At 44.4% G+C, this 23,461-nt stretch overlaps 1 protein-coding gene across 1 annotated transcript in view; it reads left to right on the top strand.

Annotated features, from left to right (window-relative positions):
• The window catches only part of IARS1 (isoleucyl-tRNA synthetase 1), a 645,156-nt gene that overhangs the window by 367,089 nt on the left and 254,606 nt on the right, over positions 1-23,461 (top strand). The window contains exon 18 of the mRNA XM_085624880.1: positions 13,004-13,087. Coding sequence (XP_085481006.1) covers positions 13,004-13,087 — 84 coding nt within the window. The remainder of the gene's footprint in view (positions 1-13,003; positions 13,088-23,461) is intronic.

Genomic DNA, 23,461 nt, shown 5'->3' with positions numbered 1-23,461 from the left:
GGCACCTCAACTTGGTCCTTAACCAACTCATGAAGCACCCCTTTGAACCCATTCACCGAGCCTCCATTAAGTACATCTCATGGAAAACGGCTCTATTACTTGCGCTCACATCTGCCAGGAGGGTCAGCGAGTTGCAGGCTCTCTCCATTCAGGAGCCCTTCATGCAGTTCAAACAGGACAGGGTGGTGCTGAGGACAAATCCCAAGTTCATACCGAAAGTGCCTTCAGACTTTCACCTCAACGAGCCGGTGGTCCTACGCTCCTTCTTTGCCAACCCTACCACGGCAGCAGAGAGGACGCTCCATTCTCTGGATCTCAAACGGTGTCTTAAGTTTTATATGGATAAGACAAAAGCATTCAGAAAATCTTCACAGTTATTTGTGGCCTACAGCAGACCAAGGCTGGGTATGCCTCTTACAAAACAGAGCATCTCAAGGTGGATTTCTTCTGCAATAGCGTTCTGCCATGAAGGGGCCGGACGGCCGTTGCGAGACAGGGTGGAAGCACACTCCACCAGAGCGATGTCCACATCAGCAGCGCTGTTTGCTGGAGTGCCGATTTTGGACATCTATAGAGCGGCGACGTGGAAGTCACCGCATACCTTCTCCAGACACTACTGCCTGGATGCCGAACTTACGAAGGATGCGGCAGTGGGCCAGGCGGTGCTCCGCCATCTGTTCCAGTGAGGTGAGCCTTCCAACAACCCGCCTTCCTGGTATGCACATTCTTTACTGTTTACTGTTTTGATGTATGCCAATGCTTTGAACTGTTATGATAATGATTGTATTATCTCAAGTACCTTTCTGGCATGTTACATCGGAAATGTGCATAATGCATTGCTAACTACTCTGATTCAGGCATGTGAATCTATGAAAGACACCCCTAATACTGGATAAGAAATGCGTTACTTACCTGTAACAGCAGTTATCCAGTATTGGTGTCTTTCATAGATTCACATGCAACCCTCCCGCCTCCCCTGGAAGGACTCACGCCTCTCTCTAACTATATTACGCCTACCTAGCTTGGTGCGTACGAAAATCTGAGGGACTGAGGCTCCTGCCAGGAAGGTTCTAGAGGGAGGTGATAGCTGATTGGCTGGCTCTAGAAGTTTGGTCCTTTTTACATAAGGACTATGATAGGCTACTAAGGGGAGGCCCTTAGGCCTATTTTTTTTTCTCTATGTATGTCTATAGGACATTACTTTTTTATGTACCGGAGGCTCCCGTCTCGACGACGGGGAATGATTCAGGCATGTGAATCTATGAAAGACACCAATACTGGATAACTGCTGTTACAGGTAAGTAACGCATTTCTTATCTTGTCACATTTGCTCCGTTTTCAAAGACGGAGGACAAAAGTTAGTATGTTTTCCTACTCGCCAGAAAGGGCGAGTAGGACCTAAAAATAGCTCGACCTCATAAAATTTACCTCTCAAATGCGAGCGGTCGAGTGGATTTGTCCTGCCCTGTCCTACCTCAGCGCTGGCAGTGCCCTTGCACAAAAGCTGTCCCTTTCCTCTGGATTGACGCAGCTCGCTCTGGTCTCTACGCCACTCATGTTTTCACCTTCTGTGCCGCGCTCAACACCACCTACGACATCATGATCGATACCACCATCTCGAGTAAAGGCACCAATAGCGAAGCCATCAACGCCTGACACAGTCGGTTGTCCTCTTGGACTCAGAGACTCATGCCTCACCACCCCAAACTCAACATTAAGCCCATTCTAGGCACACTTGCATGTCCCATGTAATGATGCTGGGGACACTGATTACGACGTTGATAACCAGTATGATGACGATGGCACCCTATTCGACAACCTTAATTATGCCAATGGTATAGACACTTTACCAGACATTGGCCTATTCTCATCTATCCCTTTGGCCACTGAGGAGTCCGCATCCTTTGCAACAGTAATTAGTCGGGCAGCTAAGGTGATTGACCTTACTTTTCCCTCAAGAAGTCTAAACCAACGTGCTGACAGCGGTCCATACCCCAGATCAATCCAGCCTCTACTCCTCTTTAATGAAGCCTTGACTGAGATTTTGGTGGGCACTGGGCCAATCCTGGATCTTGCTCCCCAGTCAATAGGCAAGTGGCGAGGAGGTACAGGCCTGCTCAAGGAGTCCCTGCTTTCTTATTGTAGCACCCTACTCCAGAGAACTTGATACTGAAAGTTGTACCAGCGGCCTGAGACCCAATATTGTTTCCCATTACCCCGTCTGACAGGGAATCCAAAAGGATGGAGACATTCACTAAACGGATGTTCTCCTCGGTCAGCCTCACCCTCAGTTCAGTGAAAAAACATGTCTACTAGGCAGGCATGCATTATGGGACAGAGTGGCATACATCTTACTAGCTGTGCAAGAGGACCTCTGTCCAACCTTACATTTGGACAAACAGGGAGCTGCAAAATATTCAATTAGATCTGATCTGAACACAGCTGACTGCCAGGGTAGGGCAGTTGGTACCAGCCTAGTGCTTAGGTGCAATGCTGGGATAAGTTCCTTGAGCTTCTCATCTGACGTGCAACAGTCCCTCGTGGATATGCCCTTCGATGGCTCTGGACTGTTCAGATTAAAGGCGGAATCGCCTCTTGAAGGATTTAAAGAGAGTAAGGTCACTGCCTGTTCTAGGTTTAACTCCATCAGTTTGTCAGTTCCCCCAACAGCATCACCCCATTTGAGTCTTTGGTAAGGGCTACCAGCAGGGGCAAAGACAATATACGCTTATGCCGCAACAGGCATCCCAGCCTTTTTGATGTTGAGACCAGGGAGCAAGCCGACAGCCTCCATGCCCTCGGGGTCAAGGAGCTACCCAAGCTCAACCTCTCATAGCCAAGATAGCAATAGAGAGAGTGCCAGCATCAGAGATCGGGACTGGTTGGTTCTCCCATTACTTTCTAGTGCTGAAAAAGTATGGAGACCTTAACCCTCTGAACAACTTCCTCCGGAAGGACAAATTCAGGATGCTAACCCTGACCAAGTTCTACCTGCCCTGTATCCGGGAGACTAGATGGTAGCGCTGGACTTGGAAGATGCATATTTTCACATCTTTTGCCTGCAATTCCACAGACATTACCTGCGGTTTAAGGTTGTCCAATAGCGCTTTCAGTTTTCCGTGCTCACCTCCGGCCTTACCAGTGTGCCTTGGGTGTTCACAAAGATGATGGTGGTGGTCACAGCCCATCTGTGTAGGTTGGAAATACAATACTAGCCTTACCATGAACTACCTCCAGTCAACGGCTGAACTGCTGACATCGCTGAATTTTTCCATCAACGTGCTGGTTAGACTTGACTCTTTCAGAACGACTCCCCTTGGAGCCATCCTAGACATGGTGTTCTTCCGAGCTATCCCTCTAGCTCAACAAGTCCAGGACATTGATGATGTCATCCTGATGTTTCAACCTTTGACTTGGGTCTCAGTGAGAGCAGCTCTGAGGATATTGGCCCTCTTGGCCACCTGCATCCTGCTCATGGACCACATAAGGCGGCACATGCGAACCATGCAATGGGACCAAGGCAACCTGTCAGCCTCCATCCAGGTGTCCAAGGAGACTACAAAAAGTTGCTGATAAACCACTATTGGACTGGTGGCATACCCCTCTCCCTACCCTACCCACAGCTAATGATTGTAAGGGATGCATCGTTGCTGGGTTAGGAAGGTCATCTGGGAGAGGTGGAGATCAGAGGACTTTAGTTTTTGCCGGAAGCTTGCCTCCACATAAATTTATTGGAATTGCGAGCGATTTGTTTGGCACTGCGAGTGTTCCTAGGGCAGAGGTTTTCATGGACCACACGACCGCCATGGGGTATTGCAGAAAACTGTGTTGTGTGGGATTGTGGGTAGGGGTGGGCGGAACACGGGGAGTTTCAAAAGCTCCATGTGATTGCACTGAGTTCCACAAGTGACGAAATTCGGTACGAAACCTCTGCTCACACTGATTTTTAGCACCGGGAGCTTGTTCCACGCTCTAGAATCAGCATGAACGGCACCATGCGGCGCACCAGGGGGCGATGCTTTTCTCTGCAGCTCAAGTAAATTTTCTACTCCATTTGCAGCTTTATCAACGCGAGCGGTAGAGGCCTGCCGCAACCACCCGCATTGAGAAATGTCACCGGAAGGTGGTCTAGTGCTTTATTTTCTCGCTCGTGCTCGCCAACTTATCGTTGGCAAGTCACGCGTGAAAAAAAACTCTGCCATGCTTTCTGCTCTCCATCAGGAGCAAGGAATTAGCAAAACTCCACAAAGTCCACCGGAGCAGCGGAGTTTACCGCCCACCCCTAGTTGTGGGTCCTCTTGTCAGGAGACACTGCGCCTCTGGAAGTGGCTGAACTCTGTGCATCTCCCCATTGGCCAGCACCTGGTGGAATCTTTACACACCAGGGCAGACACACTCAGGTGACAGTGCCTAGCAGACTATAAGTAACAGTTACATTCGGATGTGGCACACAGGGCGTTTTCTAGCAATGGGGAAAACTCCGGCTCAGTCTATTTTCCACAGCAGAGAACGTGCAGTGTCCAAACATTTACATGTTGGAGTTCCCAAGGAAGTCATCCCTGAGAGACGCCTTTCGCCAGCATTGGGGATTCGGACCCTTATCCCCCCTTCCCAAAGTACTGAAAATATCAGGAAACACCGGACCTAGGTCATCTCACTGGCCCCAAACTAGGAAATGAGAGTGTGGTACCCGGAGCTTGAATACATGTCCTCTGATTCAGATGCCCTTTCCAGAGGACCACCTGTTGTAGCAGCACGGCCGAGTCCTAAACAACCTACACCTCCATGTGTGGAATTTGAGCAGCCACAATTGATGTCTTTCAACTTTCCTTCCAAACTGATTGGGATCATCTTGGAAACCAGGTGCCCATCTACCAAGTCCATTTACACGTGATACTGCGCAGTGCTTAATTTATGAAAGGTAGAGTGTCGGTGCCCAACTTTCAGCTCAGAACCAGCGGCCAGTGCAATTAAATATCTGCATGCTGCATACCAAGGCTGGTAGTCTTTAATACGCAGCCAACACTTCCTGCTCCTTTTACTCAGCTCTTGCAGGTTCATGCTTCCTCAGTTTGTAAAGGTTTTGCCTTCTTTCTCTTCCTCTGTCTTCCGATTTATGTGTTTCTTCCTCTCATGCAATTGAGAAATATCTGATGCTGAAAAATAAGTGCCAGTCTCCAAAAAGTATTGCTGGTGCACTCCATCAGCAACCACCGGCTCAAATTTAGCACTGATGCTGGGAGAAGTTTGTTATTTAGTGTTCCTCACTAAGCATCCAACCCCCACATACACATTTATCAGGAGTTCCCTTATTTTGCTTGTCCTTGGCACCGCAAAATCTTTCTGTGGCAACGGTTAAAGTTTACCTGTTGGCCCTTTCGGCCTTTTAATCTTTATCTGATCAGCTATGCCTCTTGAAATCACTGGTTGTTGTGTTTTTTTAAGGGGCTGGTCACGTTTCTACCAACTCTGTTTGTGATGACGCAGTTGGACCTGAATTTGGTACTCACCTAATGTGCATTCCCTTCGAACCGATTCACAATTGTCCTCTTTGTCTACCATCAAGATGGCATTCTTCCTCGCCATAACATCAGCAAGGCAAGCATTTTCTCTTTGGAAAGAAGGCTGGTAACTCCCTGTAGATATTCAAGCAAAGCTCTTTGTGTGGCTTATGTTGCAGCACACATCCATCAACAATATCGGGGGTTGTAGCAGCGGCAGCTGCCTCCACAACAGCACAACACAAGACAAGAGCTTCGGTAGAAATGGGTAGACTCATTTTTCTTCTGTCCCACTTTAACATTTAAAAACCTCTCTAAGCTCTTAGCGGTTGTGTGCACAAGGCTCCGGTGGGTGGGGTGAGGTTTGGGGGATGGTGTTGGGCTTTTTTCAGAAGTGACGGGAATTACCTTCATATTGTGACAATAGGTTATTCCCTATCTTACTGAAAAAGTTCCTCATCCCTCCTCTCCACCCCCACGCAAACATTTTGATGAATTCATTCCAGCGCATGTTCCTCCAGATGAAAAGGAGGAAAGATTATTCTGTGTGCTTCCTGGTGCCCAGATAAGGGGAGAGCTTGATCCAATATTGAAATTGAAATTCCTGAACGACTTCCGAATGCAGGAAAAAATTGAGATGGTAACGCTACTGCAGGCACTTCAAGCTCCCCAAGCAAAAGACTGTTTTTTCTAATTGGGCCAACAAGATGCTTATTTCCATGTATCAGTAGTTCAGGAACACAGAATTTATTGTGGGGATGAGCACTATCAGAGTGCAATGCTCCCCTTTTATATAACTTAATCTTCCATTCATTACATGTTCACAAGAGTAATGTGGCTTACTGGCATGGGCCAGGGTCTATGTGTACACTTATCTGAATAGCTGCTTCCTAAATATATTGATTTGCGATTTAATTGCTTTATTCGAGATAAAAAACTCATAAAAGCATGAAACATTTATAACCTATTTACAATCTCTTATAAAATCTTTAAAATGATAAAACATTATGGCATCAATAATATTAAAATTCATCAATGAAAACTAAAGATCATGTCAAATGCAGTTATTTAGCCAGTATAAACACAAAGAGACTAGAATCTCATTGACTGGGGGAACAGGCAATGGACTAATATTCATTTCACCTAGCCTACTATTAGGGGAGAGATTTCCTTCTAATGGCCCAAGCCCAACCCAGAAATTTAGCAACTGCCACAGCAATGAATGTTGAAGGACTGGTGCGAATAATCCTAAGAGCGATGCCGCTCTCTCTCGTGCCTAGCTGTTTGCACATAGCCCTCAGCCAGACACGTCGGGGGACTGAATAAGCCCCACACACAAAGAGTAAGTGGGCAGTGGTCTCAGTGCTTTTTTTACAGACTGGGCAGGCTTGGGAACTACCCTCTGCCCATCTTCCAGTTAGTGATCTAATTGGGAGAGACCCCACTCTAAGCTGGAAATATAGCTTCCTATCCAGGGGTTTGGTTATAATATCCCAATAGGGCTCAAGGAAGGGGGAAGCTTTTACTTCAAGAAATAGTCCCTCCATGGTAGAAGAATCGGCGTCGTTCCAATCCCGATGTTCTACCATTTCCCAATACTTTGTTTTTATAACTGCTTAGGTCGGGAACAAGGCCTCCTCTGGATTCACCCATAGCTCATTCATGCCCAAAATCCCCAGCATTCTGCCCAAATCCCCCAACCAACCTATCTTATGGAACTTATCATGATTAATTAAATCCAGGAAGCCCCTTGCGTAGTGAGCGAGTTCAGGGGTGACCCAGATGCGCTGCCAGTATAAAATGGGTCTTAGTCTAGCCATATCTGAAATGGCTTTCCTGCCTAGCTCACAACGCAGAGGCCTCATGGGTGTACTTTTGGGAAGGCCGATGAGGTTTCGAAGAAATTTATTCTCGGCGAGCGTTAATAGTGCTAAATTGCCATTGCCCCAAAGCTCTGAGCCATAGAGCGTGGAGCTAATGGCTTTGGCCTCATATACTTGGAGTGCTGGCGCAATAGGTTTGGTCAAAGACCTTTTGTGTTCAGCACTTATAACATCAGTGTTTTGGCGAAATTTAAGAGCCGACACTTCTGTGTGTTTCCCCCACTTTGCGCCCTTGGCTATGTGGATGCCCAGAAAAACAAAATCCGAAACCATTTCTAGCTTTTGGCCATCCATGAAAAAGTTCCCTCTAAAGCTGGAGTGGGGATTGAATGTCATGAGCTTTGTTTTGGCTACATTTACTTCTAGGCCTCGATCAGTACAAAAGCCCTCGAAGATATTCAGGGCACGCTGCAGGCCGCTGGGAGTTTTGGATAGAATGAGCGTGTCGTCTGCAAATAATAGGATTGGCGTTTTCACTCCATCCAGTGTTGGAGCATCTACAGAAGTAGACAACATACGCTCCACTACTCCGTTAATATAAAGGGAGAAGAACATCGGGGCCATTGCGCAGCCTTGGCGTACCCCCCGTTCTACCGGGAACTCATCAGATATTTGCCCATGTTTCCCCCACTGGATCCTTGCGGAGTTTGACTCGTGCAATCTCATCACTAGCGATAGTATTTCAAGTGGCATGCCCATCTCAGCTAAGACTTTCCATAACAGGGAGCGAGGGACTAGATCGAAAGCTGCACGTAAATCTATGAAGGCAGCATAAAGACTGCCCTTCGCCAGCTCTACTGTCTTCCAGTGCAGTAGCATAAACCGGAAGATCTGGTCTATCGTACTAGTCAATTTGCGAAAACCTGCCTGGAAGGGAGATAGAACATTATTTTCTTCCTCCCAGGCTATGATTTTTGCCAAGGTCATTTTACCTACGACCTTCTGAACTGTGTCTATAAGGCTGATGGGCCGATAATTCCCTGGTAGAGTTGTGTCCCCTTTTTTATATATAGGGATTATTACCGCCCCCAGCCAGGACTTTGGTACCGGAGCCCCTTGTGCTACTGCATTGGCCAAATTCAAAATATACTTGCCCCAGCATGATTTCTCATAGAGAAATACATCTGCAGGCACCCCGTCAGGGCCCGGGGCCTTGCCCCGAGTAACTGAATCCAAGGCCAATGCTACCTCCACGTTGTTAAAAGGAGGAGCTTGGAATATAACATAGGGCACAGACTCCCCATTCCTGTCCTCCGGATGGCACCTATATTGGGGACCAAAATAATCCAACCAGTTGCTCTAAATATATCATCCCTGGACTTGTTGGAGACACACTTGTCCAGTATGGACACCCTTTTACATGACCTTGGCCTGACACTGGAGGAGAAGCATCCCTGATTCCCAACCAAGGGTTCCAGTTCGTAGGGGCAATTTTGGGCATTCTTTCATTGCATGCCTTTCCCCTTCACTCCGGATTGAACAACATTAGTACAATGGTGTTACACTTCTAGAAAATCTTTGTTAGACAGCGAGATCCGTCTTGAGACTTCTGGGGCCATGGCATCTTGCATTTTCCTAATCCCCCCACACCCAATCATGCATGAAAACGCTCCAGCTGACATTACGCTAGCAGTGGAAACAGTTCTACTACTACTTGAGTGTTTTCAGTTGGCTTTTGCCGGTGTTCATCCTTTGTTTTCTGGCATAGGAACCCTTCATACTACCCTGGCTGCAGCCGTAGGTGGTCACAGATGCACCTCTTTGTTGTGGGAGTCTCCAGTTGAAGACCTCTTGTTTACCTCTGTCAGGTCTCCTCAACAGACAATATACCACATCTACTTCATGGAATTGAGGGCAGGCAAATTAGCCTTATAGGTGTTGCTTCCACACTTGCAAAGAGAAACATATCTCCACTCTTACACCAGAACTATGTTTTCTTGAACAAGCAGAGAGTAATGGGGTTCATAATGCTTTGCAAAGAGGCACTAGACCTAAGGTTTCAGCCTGATGAAAAGAACTTGATCTGTCCTGAGCTCATCTGGAGGGGAAGAAAATATGACGGTAGACATTCTTAGCAGATTACCTTCCGCTATTTGAGGGGGGATCCTAAAGGAAGTGTTAGACCAGATGTTTCAGGCCCGCAGCACTCCAGAGATTGACCTTTTTACACATGGGCCAACAGATAATCTCACCTCTATTTCTTGCTGGAGTTTCCTTGTAGATCTCCCTTGGAGATGCTCTCTTCCTACAGATGCTCTGTTCCTACAGTGAACTTTTCATCTTCACTACAACTTTCCTAACTTCTCTTCTAGTGAACCACAAAATCAGAATGCTGAAGACTTCTAGGATTCCAGTTGCTCCAGATTGGGTCAGGCGAACCTGGTACCCCAAATTTCTCCCGTTGAGTACATCTATAGCCCTTTGCAATGAAGGGCAACTTAAACCCCACATGATTGAAACTTGAGCCGGTCAGTTTATTTAAATTGGTTCCTGGTGTAATGAAGTTGATATTAGCTGGTGAGCACCCATTTACCAGTAAATACAAGCTTCATCTGGACTTTCTATAGCTGAGGAAGACCTTAACATTCGCATGGTTAAAGATTCCCTCATCCTTGTGCTTTTTTCCCAGATAAGGAATCTTTGTTCAACTTTCCAGTGGTGCCAAGACTTATTAGAGGATTGCAAAATAACAAAATTCCGACTCATTATGAGAGCCGGTTTGGAAATTGAATTTGATACTCTAATTTCAGATGAACCTTTCTTTCGTGCCCATGCTCTCCTGCCCTTGGCTATTTCTTGTGTGGAAGATGCTTTACTTGGTGGCGATAACCTCCATTATACATGTACGAGCTGCAAGCCCTTTTAGCTTCTTATTTTGTTTCAATAACAAATCTTTTGTTTGAAATTTGTCCCTGAGTTTTACTTAACACACAAAAAGTGATTGGAGTAATGCATTAAATTTTTCGAACCACTGCAGTCACTCAGGGTGACATTCCAATTCATTGTTCATTTGCGCACCTTGCCACCTCAGTTTAGACACAGCCATATGCAAATCAGTTTTGACCCTGCTCCAATAGGAACACGCCTGCCCGAACAGCCAGGGTAGGTCTTCTCTGAACCGGAACCCAAACAAACCAAGATCGGTTATGCCCTGATTGGATCTCATCAGTTGGGTGTAGATAGGTTCCAGGGTCACAGTGAGCACGGGACTCATGTGTGGGCATTCCCTTGTCTCTTAGGGCGGTATATGAAACACATAAAACGTAATGGGAGGAATGCTTGCAATTTGTCAAAGCACTGGCAATCGCTCAGGATAGCATTTCAATCCATCGTTCTTTTGCATACCTTGCCACCTCAGTTTGAATCCAGCCATATGTAAATCAGTCTGAAGCACTGGCAATTGCTCGGGGTAGCTTCACTTGACTGAAGTGATTTTCTTACCTTGCCCATCCCTGTAAAGAGGAGGAGAGGATGCACAAGTTAGATCCCGGGAGAGCGCTCAGTTTTTGCATCCACAGACCCGCCGTTTTCAGGGTGGATGGCATGCTCTTTATAGGTTTCATTTGGAGGGAATCGGTAACGCTGTCAAAAAGCAGGTTATTTCCAGATGACTTTCTTTGATGACCTTGCGGGAATGTCACTACCAGTAGGATTTCATGGCCATTCAACAAGAAGTGTATGGTTCCCACGTCGGTCTACGTTTGAGTAGCTCTAAGCCAGATGATTTGATAAGCTGCTTCCTGCTCCTCTCTACATTACTCTCCAATGCATTACTGTCTTGATGGAAATAACCGGCCTCTTGTTTTCTCTCTTGTGCATGATGGATGGATTTGTTTTGTTTTTGTTTTTTTGTTCTACCCTCTATTTCTTTTTCTTCAGTGGGGCATGGAAAAAACAGGATGGAACTAACACTAGGGGAATCATGAAGTATTTTAAGGAACTGCATCCTAACTCCCGGTGAAGCAGTGCTTCTCCAGTTTTCATGCTGAGCACAGTGATACTTGGTGCTGGCACTCTTGATTACACTGCTGTTAAAAGTTTCCAATTCTGCCTAGCACCTGGGAAGGGGTCCATGTTGTATGACTTGAGGACCTTTCATATCTGTTGGAAACAATGTTACTGAAGGGTAGTAACTTGATTTTCCTGTTGAATGCAACTTGTAATCTTATGTGAGCATTTGGTTATAATGAAGCAATCTAAGATGGTTCCTGTACAAGAAGTTATAGGAGTTGTATTTTAAGTTCCCCTTTTCCTGTGCTAAAATGAAAGTTGTCTCACAGTGTTGCTGGGCAGAAACCACCTACACTTGCCCAGCGATGAGAGTCCTATCATGATATTCTTGGCCACTGAAGTCCCCAGCCTTCCAGAAGACGTAGCATTTTGAACCGCAGTAGATGCAAGCTGACCGATAGGGGCTCCTATTGCAAACACTGTACACATCTTTCTGCTTATAACGTGCCCTTGTCGATCCTTTTCTATGTGTTTATTAAATAACTTAAAAGTATCTACAGTCCTAGTTTTGTGATGGCATATTTTGTACTATTTGGAGCATATTTTGGAATACATGTGATACCTGCTTGCTGCAAGATCTATTATCGCTTATTTTTTGGGATCACACACTTGAAGCCTGTGTGGCAGGCTCCATGTTGCTTGTATCCGATTAGTGAACTGCAGTACTGCTTTGCCAATGACATACTGTGTGCGTGAGATGGTGGTGAGATCTACGCACTTGAGCAGGTGCTACAGAGAGCTAGTTGAAAGAGCATCAATTGTGTTGCCGACCGACGAGCCCCTGCAACGATGCTGACAAAAATTGCCTGGAATTGTAGGGTGCATTTCCAGTTGGTCTTTTCCAAGTCTGACTTCAGGGCCCATTGGCGGATGTGGCCGTAAACAGAGGTGCTTCAGCCCCATGGTTACTAATAGCAAGTGTACTCTGAGCTAATGGAGTTAGTCTGTACAGTGACAGCCCCCCCCCCGTTCATTACACAAAGGGTGATCTTGCGCACCTGTTCTAAATCTTTTCACATGTACCATAGTTAAGCTATTCCAGATGAATTGGTATACTGCAGAGTAGAGTGCTGCATATTCTAGAATGAAAGAAAAATGTAAATAGGAAGTCTCATGTTGTCATTCATCCGCCACCTTATTTTCCTCTCTTTTCCAGTAAACTCATCCCCCCTCAGTCTTTGGATTATCGTGTCTAATAGTGCAAAAAATAGTAGTGATATATTTTAGTGGGGAGACACCGCAGCGTGCCATTAATTCAGAGTTTGGGGTTCAGTGTTGTACAGGCAAGAGTTTTTTTGTAGGTCGATTCTGAGAGGTGGTGCACTGCTGCAGCCTGGTGTGTTGTGTGTGGATGTGTTGTGTCTGATCGTGTAGATGGGTATTTATTTTGAACTTATGCTGCCTGCTAACTGCATTGTGTGAGGGATTGTATACTTCTGGTACTGCTCAGACTGTATCTGTGTGCGTGAAGGGAAACTTTGACTGCTGATGGACAGGCGGTATCTCTTTGTTTTTCTCAAGTTTCCGAACACCTTTTCACTATATAAAACTTAAAACACTTTACCTTTTCCCCTGCTTGTTTAATTTTCTGCTTTGGTTTATTTTTAGTGATGGTCAAAAAATGAGCAAACGGAAGAAGAATTACCCAGATCCGATGACAGTCATAAACAGTTATGGTGCTGATGCCCTGCGGTAGGATACTTTCTCGATTGGAGAAATGATTTGAAAGTGTCTTTTTATCTTTGTTTTGTCCTTCAACGATCTTTGTGTGCACATGTCAGAAATATAAGTGCCAACAGAGCCCACACTATAGTCCAAGATTTATTATGTTCGGTTTGTTGTGCTGCGAGCTACACCTACGGTAAAGCTCTCCTTTGTCCCAACTTAAGAGTGGTAGGGGTGGCGACCATCAGCTGCAAACCACATATTAAACTGGTCAACGCAATAATGGTACATGGAAGCACTATTGGAAAGGGTGGTACACCAGAGTACACTCTGCTACCCAAGAGTACATCTAGAGTGATAAGGAAAACCATCACTCTTAAAATGAATAGTTTGTATATTCGCACAGGAAGCGGTGGGAATAAGCACAGTATTTGTTTTTGATGATTGACCAAAGGTTGTCAGAACTTCTACAATTTTATGTATGTATTCATGCAAATTAAAGTTAATTATCGCATCTAATTTAGGCAGAATCATCAGTTATGTTTAATAAAGCACATGTACACTCACTTTAGTGAAATGGAGGACAATGATTGGACGTAGGTATGTTCTGTTAGTAGTTCAAGACAAACCGGCTTAGTCAAAAAGGGCTTTTTTGCATCCTAATATAACATGAAGATAGAAACTAGTATCCAAGTCTTGTGTAGGAATATTCAATTTGATAGGTAACAGAAAAACATTTGTGTGAAGATTATGTAGTATCCAATCAGATATATCTGAAACTAAGTGATCTTTGTACTCTGAACCAGTCAAGCAGGCAGCCGCAGTCTGAAGGGCAATATTCATTGCCCTACAGACCATGGCTCTCATCTACAAATATAAAGGTTATCATACAACTTCTCTGGAATGGTTCTGTGCCCATATTTCTCCTCATTCTACATAATATTGAATACAATATAATCTTCATGGATTCTGTGTCTGTGTAATATCAATTTGAATATTTAGACTCATGACTTGGATATTACTTTATACCTTCAAGTGATCATTAGCCTTGATACTCCAACCCCATTATAAGAGGTCTGACTTTACTTTCTACGCTTCATGACAAGTATTACGCCTCACCATTGTCATCCAAATGTTTCAGCACATAATAGGTGGTATCTAAAATAGACATTTTCTGTGTTGTGTTAAATTAATCATGCAGATACTATTGAACGTAATCGATGTCAAGATGTTATCAGGCTTAAGGACATGTGAGAGCACTTCCTGTGAAGAGTCCTGGTCTAAAATCACAGTATGCCACTTGTGCTGATATCATTAATGTCAAGGGTATATGATGCCACTGCAGTTACTCCTGGCATTTTGGTGAATCGACGTCCAGGTGAAATATTTGGGGATTAAACTAGTGCATATGCAGTCGGCCTTTTTGGAGAGAAATATGGGAAGATGTGTGGGAGGCATACAGCGATCGGTAGCTTTTTGGAAATAACTCCCCCCTCTCATTGATGGGCAAGGTGGCACTGTCAAAGATGGTGATCTTGCCACGCTGCTTATGTCATGCAGAATTCACTGTATCAAATCCCGCGTATATACTTCCAACATTTGGAGCATTTAATGGTGGAGCTAATGTGGGGATCAAAGAGGAAACAATTAAAGCTAGACACGCTGCAGAAGAAATGGGAACAGGGGGGACTTGAAGTCCCTCGGCTGGGGCTCTATTATATGGCATCGCAGCTCCAACACGCGGCGCGTTGGATGGATGACCACGATAATTGGGAGAAACGGTTGCTAGTAGGCACGCATCATGGAATCTCGCTTCCCGAACTCCTCATGCTGGGGGCCAGAGTACCAGAGCACTTCCCATACATCATTTGACACGTAGCCACAACTTGGGAAACTGCAGTAAAAATGGTAGTGAAAAAGGCACCTTATGCTCCCGAAGCCCCGCTGTGGGCCGTGCAGCCTTTCAAAAAGATAGGACAAAATATGCCCATCGCTAAATGGACTGAATGAGGGTGTCAACTGATTTGGGACTTGTATACAGCCCAACAATTCCTGACGAGGGAGGAGGCGGAAAATATGTTTGAGCTTGGAAGAGGACAATACTTACAATATGCAAAAATGTCCGCGGTGGAAAATACGTTACCTGTTAGTTTATCAAAGTTACCTGTTAAAGTTTATATAATCAACAATCAAAAAAAAAAAAGAAAAGGATGTTTGGAATTAAACCTGGTAGAATGTTCTGTAGTACAAGTTTGATAAAAAGGACAAGGTCTCCATACACAAGAAGGTACTGAATATGCCACTGTAACACAATGTAACATATGGCTCCTGATCTGAGCTGCTGATCCTTTTTGTGTTTCTTTTAAAAAGGCTAATAACAATTGTTTAAAAATAAAATCAGACAACAGTCTGCTTTAGTTTTAATTCAACTTCATGTAACTAATTCTTCAAAAAATTACTGGGCTTTACTTTCTCCCCCTTCAGCCACTGGTAATGCGTGCTTTTCATGCTTCACTATTGCCTTGATTGACTATCAAGCCAGTGGCATTTTAAGGATGGTTAAATTTTTCCCATTAGTTCCATTAGCTTTTTGTGGTAAGTTACGCCTTTTGTTAGCCTGCAGAGGTGACATGAGAGCCAGTGTCTTTTCTTCGATTTATGTACTTAGCTGAAATGTTGACATTTTATTTGTTGACTTATGACTTTGTTGTTTAGGAAGTGCCTGACATTTTTGTTTTACTGTATCAGAGCAACATGTTGTTGACTTTAAGTATTGTACATAATAATACTTGCCCTTTAACTAAAGTATCTACTGTACATTAAATTGCTGTGTGTGCTTTATAAGTTCATGACCTGTAGCGCAAACTTCATCAACTGACTTCTTTTTATAATGCTCTTTGAGAGTACAGCTTAACCCTGCTAGTGCAGTCTTTTCAACTAAGGGAACGTACTCCAATCGTCCATATATTTTCAGCTTGAGATTTTGCTTCATTATGAGATATTCTAACAAAAAACAAACACCACACCTATTGGCTTTGCCAGTGCTTGTTTGGAAGGAATGGGCAGAAGTGCTCGTGTGCTGGGATGGTAGTATGGCGTTTGGATGTATAAGTTGCACTGGCATGAAATGCTTTGTATTAAAAAAAAAACTGTCCAGTCCTACCACTAGGTGGTGAGATAGTCAACATTGATAGAGTGAGAAATGGACTATGATTAATGGAGTCACCAATAAGATAACTTTATTCTTATATGGTCATTTGTAATAGGACTGTGTTGATAGCACAGGTGCTAAACATATAATTTGCTTACTAAATACTTAAGACCTCATTATGAATGTCCCATTAAATTCAGATATGTGCGGTTACGCCGGTTGTCCTACATAATGGAATTTCGAGTTTTGTGGCAAACATCCATAGGTGAATTTCGGCTGGTCAGACCTGCTGAAATAGACCAGGGGAAAAATGTCCTCTAAATACAGTGACCTACATTTTTGGTGTAGTAAACACTAAAACCCGCACGTAGTGCCCTATTTCTGCTTGTGTTAGTTGATAAGGATTTATTTAATTATTATGCTTCTGATACCGCCCACTCGTAATAGGGGCTTTAGTGTGGACTCTGGTTCTGACCTCTTCAATCATTGGCTTTTTTTATTAGACTCTTTCAACCATTGGCTTGAGACTTTGTCAATCACATCTTGACTCAGGCTAGAGCAGTATTTCTCTGTCAGCCGATGTTACTAGCTACCCGGGTGTATCTTTCTATCTCTAATGCAGGGCTTGCATTGAACTGCATGAGATACTGCTTTTCAACTATAGGCTTCTCTTCTGTTTATCTCTCCAGTGTGTCTTGCTACTAGTTTCTTTTGATGCCTCCTCTTTTTCTCTCCTCTGCTTTTTTTTCCTGAGTTCTCCTCGTTTCCTCAGTCTGCGACCACCTGTCCTTCCTCACTCCTCCACACCGTCTTCCCCTGCATACTTCTTCCTTCCCTCGCCCACCATGATCTCTCGTTCTCCCCCTTTCCTCAGTGTACTCCTAGTTTCCTCCCCCACATCCATGAATTCCACCCACTCTTCCTTTGCAATTAAGACTGTCCTCTTTTTTTCTTTTTCAAAAGAAGGTTGATGCTCATTTGCCTTCATTATAGTTCTTTCTTTTTTTGTAAGCCATAGACACTAAAGAATGACTATAATAAAGGCTTCCTTGCCATCTAATGTTTGATGCACAAACAAAAACAGAACTAAATCAAAGGTATGAGAGGCTTCAATACAGACTTAGTTTCTGTGTCTACCTTTAAGTGATTATGCAGAATGTGCTAGCACATTAAACCGAGACGTTTTGATTTTGCCAATGCTGATTACTTTTACAGTCATTTCTATTAGTATAAAGTACGTTTATTACACAATTAAAATAATTGCATTAGTGTACAATAGCAGCAAGCCACAATGCTACTTAAAATAAAGACCTTAACGTGTTTTAAAACCAATATTTAGACAGTTTGCGCCTCTTGTAAGGTAATTGCGATTACAACTAAATGTAAAACGTTTTTAAAAAACCCTATCAGTTGTGGGCCAGCACCACACACATGCTGTCACTGCTTATTTGTAGTTTCTAAGGTTCAAGCGCAAAAAATGTTGTCGGTAAAGTTTCCCACTTAGGCCAACCAACTTATTACAAATGCAAATAATGTATAACGGGTACTAGTGATTAGTTTGAGACATCATACAGTGTTCTTTCCACCTCCCTGGTAATCGTGATGTAAACTCTTTGAGGGAGTAAGCAAAACCTTGCCCTAGTTAGCAGCCTTCTCCTCACCGGGCTCTTCGGTAGGGCCCAAAGTTTTTGCTTGTCATTATTATCTTTAAAACGTAATGTCATCATCCAGCTGTGTTTTTATCCCCCATAACTAGTATGTCCTCCGCCGTTGAAATGCATTTTGCCTGTTTTAGCTCGAGTTTCATTGTTTGATCGTAGAAAAAATCAAGTTTAAATAGAGTTAAAATGCATGATTTGCCCACTACGCCACCCCAGTTCAGGGCTGGACTGTTCCCATGAGGCACAGGGTCAAGACTGATTTGCATATGGCCATGTCTGAACTGGGGTGGCGTAGTGGGCAAAAGAACGATGGATTTAACCCAGATCTCTTGACTGGGGGAGAATGTCTGCATTGTCAGCATTCCGTCCATCATTTGTTTGTTGTAACGCTTTTCGCCCTAAGTCGGATGGGTATGCCCAGACGTGGGTCCCGTGCTCACTACGCCACCGGAGTCAAGCTATCCTGGCTGATGACGGCTGATAGCCAGAAACCAGTCCTAGGATGCTTGATTCCGGTCCAGGGAAGACATGGCTTGGCAGTTCGGGCTGGACTGTTCCCGTGAGGCACAGGGTCAAGACTGATTTGCATATGGCCATGTCTGAACTGGGGTGGCGTAGTGGGCAAAAGAACGATGGATTTAACCCAGATCTCTTGACTGGGGGAGAATGTCTGCATTGTCAGCATTCCGTCCATCATTTGTTTGTTGTAACGCTTTTCGCCCTAAGTGGGATGGGTATGCCCAGACGTGGGTCCCGTGCTCACTACGCCACTGGAGTCAAGCTATCCTGGCTGATGACGGCTGATAGCCAGAAACCGGTCCTAGGATGCTTGATTCCGGTCCAGGGAAGACATGGCTTGGCAGTTCGGGCTGGACTGCTCCCATGAGGCACAGGGTCAAGACTGATTTGCATATGGCCATGTCTGAACTGGGGTGGCGTAGTGGGCAAAAGAACGATGGATTTAACCCAGATCTCTTGACTGGGGGAGAATGTCTGCATTGTCAGCATTCCGTCCATCATTTGTTTGTTGTAACGCTTTTCGCCCTAAGTGGGATGGGTATGCCCAGACGTGGGTCCCGTGCTCACTACGCCACTGGAGTCAAGCTATCCTGGCTGATGACGGCTGATAGCCAGAAACCGGTCCTAGGATGCTTGATTCCGGTCCAGGGAAGACATGGCTTGGCAGTTCGGGCTGGACTGTTCCCATGAGGCACAGGGTCAAGACTGATTTGCATATGGCCATGTCTGAACTGGGGTGGCGTAGTGGGCAAAAGAACGATGGATTTAACCCAGATCTCTTGACTGGGGGAGAATGTCTGCATTGTCAGCATTCCGTCCATCATTTGTTTGTTGTATTACTTGAGAACTCAGCAAAGTCCTTTTAAAACCAATGTCCTCCCTTCTGAATCCACGTACAAGGCTGCCCTGCAACAACTCAGGGAAAGTGACCATTCCTCTAGCTATCATTTAGGTCACAATGATGAGCGAGCTGCAAGCTTTATGTTGAGAGGAACAGTAATAATTTAACATCTTCACCATCCTTGTTTGAACCCTTCTTTAGGGTTGAGCCTTACTTAGATTGTCATTTTATTGTTCTGCTTACGGATATCAGCTTGAATCCCAAGACCAAGAGTCTGTTACTTTCCTGCAATCCTAGTTCTCCATCAGTAGTCATCTCTCTGAAGCCATACAAAGCTTTCCTGCCTTCCCATTTTACAAAGTCTTCTTGGTGAAAAGGCTACAAAGGCAATGATACTTGCATGGTGTTTTCTTCAGATCAAACTGCCTTCCTGACCCTGCGCTATATGTTCGAAAGGGTAGCAGATCCTTGAAGGTGCAGTGTCTAATGGCACAGTGTTGTGCTCAGCCTATTGGAGGCTACATTTCCCCCTGTAAGTAGGGATTTTGAAAAAGGTCTAGCGCAGAAGTGTTTTCAGCAAAAGTATTGTAGTGTCCGTTTTGGTAATTTGATTTACTTTTTGAAACCAACAAGTTGAGTTCATAGAAAATGTTGCCAGTTATAGGTGTGCCTTCTTCGTTAAAATATTTTGAAAAACGGTTTGCTGGGATTTAGCACATGGATATTCTGCTCTTTTTTGAGATTCAAAATCCAATTTAGTTGTAGAATTTGGTTTTGTATAACTATTAAGTAAAAGATAGATACTTTTATAAGGTTAAGTTTCCTCTGGCTGAAGTACCGGGAGCTGAATTCAAATTTTGCTCTCCCACACTTGCCAGCCAATAATTAGCATTTGAAGAATCACGAATGAGGTCTGAATTTGCTTGCAGGACTTGGACAAAAGGCCTTGAGTGTGGGTAGAAGTTGTTATGCCCTTGAAAAGAAGACCTGTGGTTTGGGCCTAAAAACTTGATTAACTTCAAAGAGACCTGCCCTGTCACAAAAGAGGTAGCTAACACCCAGATGTGCATCTTTCTTTTGATTCCTGGCCAGACCGACCCCAATCACAGTGGGCCTCTTGTTGACATCACAATGTCAAATGCTGCAGGAGTGTCGAGACCTTCTTGGCAGGTCTGCTGGGGTTGTATATATCACTCTTGGGTGCACTTCAAAGGGCGAGGGCAGGATGTCAAAATATTTGTTTACTCACTGTCTGGTTGCTGATGAACTCTGCCATGTTTTATCAGACTGCTGTCTCTGGGTTTCTTGAAGGTACAGCGACTGCCTCAAGATTGACTTTAGTTGAGATGTGGGAGGACACTAGGATTACCATAGTACACACCCCACAAACCAACCTAAGCCTCAGGGTGTTGCGCCGGATTTCTCCACTTAGCTATGGCAATGCGTCGGTTCCGTTGATCGAAGCACCTGTTCTGAGAGCGTTGGTTTCTTAATGCTATGCGCCGGTTTCATCCACGCTGGAGGAGCAAAGCTTCTATCTTCTCCACGCAGTAGCGTCAATGCATTGGAGGCAATGTGGCTGTTTCGAAGGTGATGTGGCGGTTCCGAGGGAGATACAGCAATTCTAAGGGCGATGTGCTGGTTTGGTCCCTGCAACAGTGGTGATGCATCTATCCCGATCTCACAGCAGGCGATTCGTCCATGCGGACTGGTGCATCTGGATCGATTCACAGGTTCTGGCAGGTGCATCACTTTGTGCTGATTTTCAAGGACCCTGGACTGGGTTAGCACCACTTGGCAGAGCAGATCTTAAAGAAAGCAAAGTCCAAGTGCTGTTTCTGAAGATGGAGGGCAAGTATATTGCTATCCCTGCGACTTCAGCAACAGGAGGCAAGCCAACAATCCTTGGAGAAACGTAAGTTGTGGATGTAGAGATGCAGGTCTAATCCTCACTCCCATTCAAGAATCGGCAGGCAGCAGGCCAACACAGCAAGGCACTTTAGCAAAGTAGCAGTCCCTCATGGCAGCACAGCTGTCCCTCTTCCTGATGGAATGTATTCCTTTCCAGAAGTGTTTTCATTTGGTGGTGTCAGAGGTCCAATACTTAAACCCAGCTGGGCTTTTGAAGTATCGAGACTTCAAAGAGATGCTTTGAAGTGCCTAGGACCCTGCCTTTCCTGCCCTGGCTCCAGACTCACTCCAGGAGGATGTACATCATTTGTGTGGGGACAAGACACAGCCCTTTCAAGTGTGAGGTGTCAGTTCCTTTCTCCAATCGAGTTCAGGGTGACCCATCAACATGCAGATAGGCACTCAGTCACACCTACCCTTCCTTTGTGTCTTGCTGTCTAGAGGGAAGGCAGGAAGCCAGCTGTTACCTACCCCAGATGTGTATTCCAGGGACAGGCCGAATGCACCAAATGGTTTAAGTAAGAAAATGCCAACATCGGGGGTGGGCTTTGCAGTAATTGTGAGGGCAGGGGAAGGTGGGTGAGTTATGGGAAGGAGTTTGTGTTGGGTATTTTTATAGATGGGTTCCTAGGATGGTGGGTAATGGTAGCAATGGTATAAGTGAGGAATCGGGTTAGCTTTTATATATATCTTTTCAGTATGTTAAAGGTTGACAGTGAATAGCTAGCTGAATGTCTTTTATTTATTGTAGAAACCCCTGAAGAAGAACCAATTTAGGTTCGAAATGCATTGGGTATTAAAAGATTTTATGTAAGTTTCATTTCTGGATTCCACGAGTTGCTGTGAAAAGCCTGGATTGGCATACAGTAGTTACTCGAAAAGGTCAAGAATAAAGCCAGAAGTTGAAATGGCGCTGTCTCCCAAGTGATTTCATAAGTGCATTTGATTGTCAAGATTCGTATAAGCATTGGTTTCCATGGATGAACGGGTTTGAAAATTGTTCTAAGGAGTAGCAACGATGGGGAAAGTTTTACCCACGACGCAGTGCGGCAGATGGGACATGAGAAGAGTGGCCTATGGTATACTTTCAGTATGAGCTGTGAAGGGGACAGATCACAGCAATCTGTATCGCAAGCATTAAAAGTGACAACATAATTATGTTTTGTGAATACAATATAAGGGAAGGAGTGCATTCTCAAACTATGGTTTTCTGCTTAGCAATGTTTCGTCCCAAATGAGGTTGCACCCTATGGATGAACGCCGTATTGATAAAGTTAAGATTAAGTGAGTATCATTACTTTGGAGACAGCATGTTTTTGGAGTGGACTCGATGAAGACATAACAGCATGTATGACAATTGAGCAATCAGCGTTGGATTACGGACAGTTAACCTTTACGTGTTTCTTTCAAGATTTTTATGTATGTTTTCATTTGTAAAACCATGGATTATGCATTGATATTTGTTTTGAATGTGTGATGATTTTCAAGTTTTATTTAGTATCGCCGATTAGTTTTCAATGGAGTATGTTTAAATGTAGTATTCCTGCACTCCAGTGGTTGCGAGTAGATTGGATGTATTATGGGGAATGAGTGAAGCACGGGGTTTGCTCTAAGTTGAATTAATTATGGCAACGTCGAGGGTAGTGCATTATGGGAGATAAAGTTGTATTCAACACTTTTTGAAAGAATTAGCACACCTATGGGTTATGGTCACGGGCTTGAAAGCACGAAGTTCGATTAGTGGGGCGTGTTTTTAAAAAATAACGGTCATTAAAGTAGCGAGAATGAATGATTTTCCATTACATGGGGAGAGAAGGACGAGGCGTTCAGGATGTCGATTAAAAGTTTTGATAAGGTACAGAATTGTTTTGCTTTTGGAAAGTGGCAAATGGGGTGGGTTTAAGATTGTAGATAGGTTAGAATCTTATAGGGAGAACTGTTAGAAAAAAGTGGGTTGTAATTTGGATGTAGGGCGTTTAACATGAAGGCTTAGTTTTTTTGTTGTCAGCATGTTTTAGTAATGATTAAGAGGGAAACCGAAGAAGGTTGACGAAGGGGCAAGGGTGTGAACATCGGGGGTGGGCTTTGCAGTAATTGTGAGGGCAGGGGAAGGTGGGTGTGTTATGGGAAGGAGTTTGTATTGGGTATTTGTATAGATGGGTTCCTAGGATGGTGGGTTATGGTAGTGAGGAATCAGGTTAGCTTTTATATATATCTTTTCAGTATGTTAAAGGTTGACAGTGAATAGCTAGCTGAATGTCTTTTATTTATTGTAGAAGCCCCTGAAGAAGAACCAATTTAGGTTCGAAATGCATTGG

This window comes from Triturus cristatus, chromosome 9 (genome assembly GCF_964204655.1).
Source record: "Triturus cristatus chromosome 9, aTriCri1.1, whole genome shotgun sequence".
NCBI lineage: Eukaryota > Metazoa > Chordata > Amphibia > Caudata > Salamandridae > Triturus > Triturus cristatus.
The sequence above is the reverse complement of the archived record's forward strand: the minus strand, read 5'-3'. Positions and strand labels throughout refer to the sequence as shown.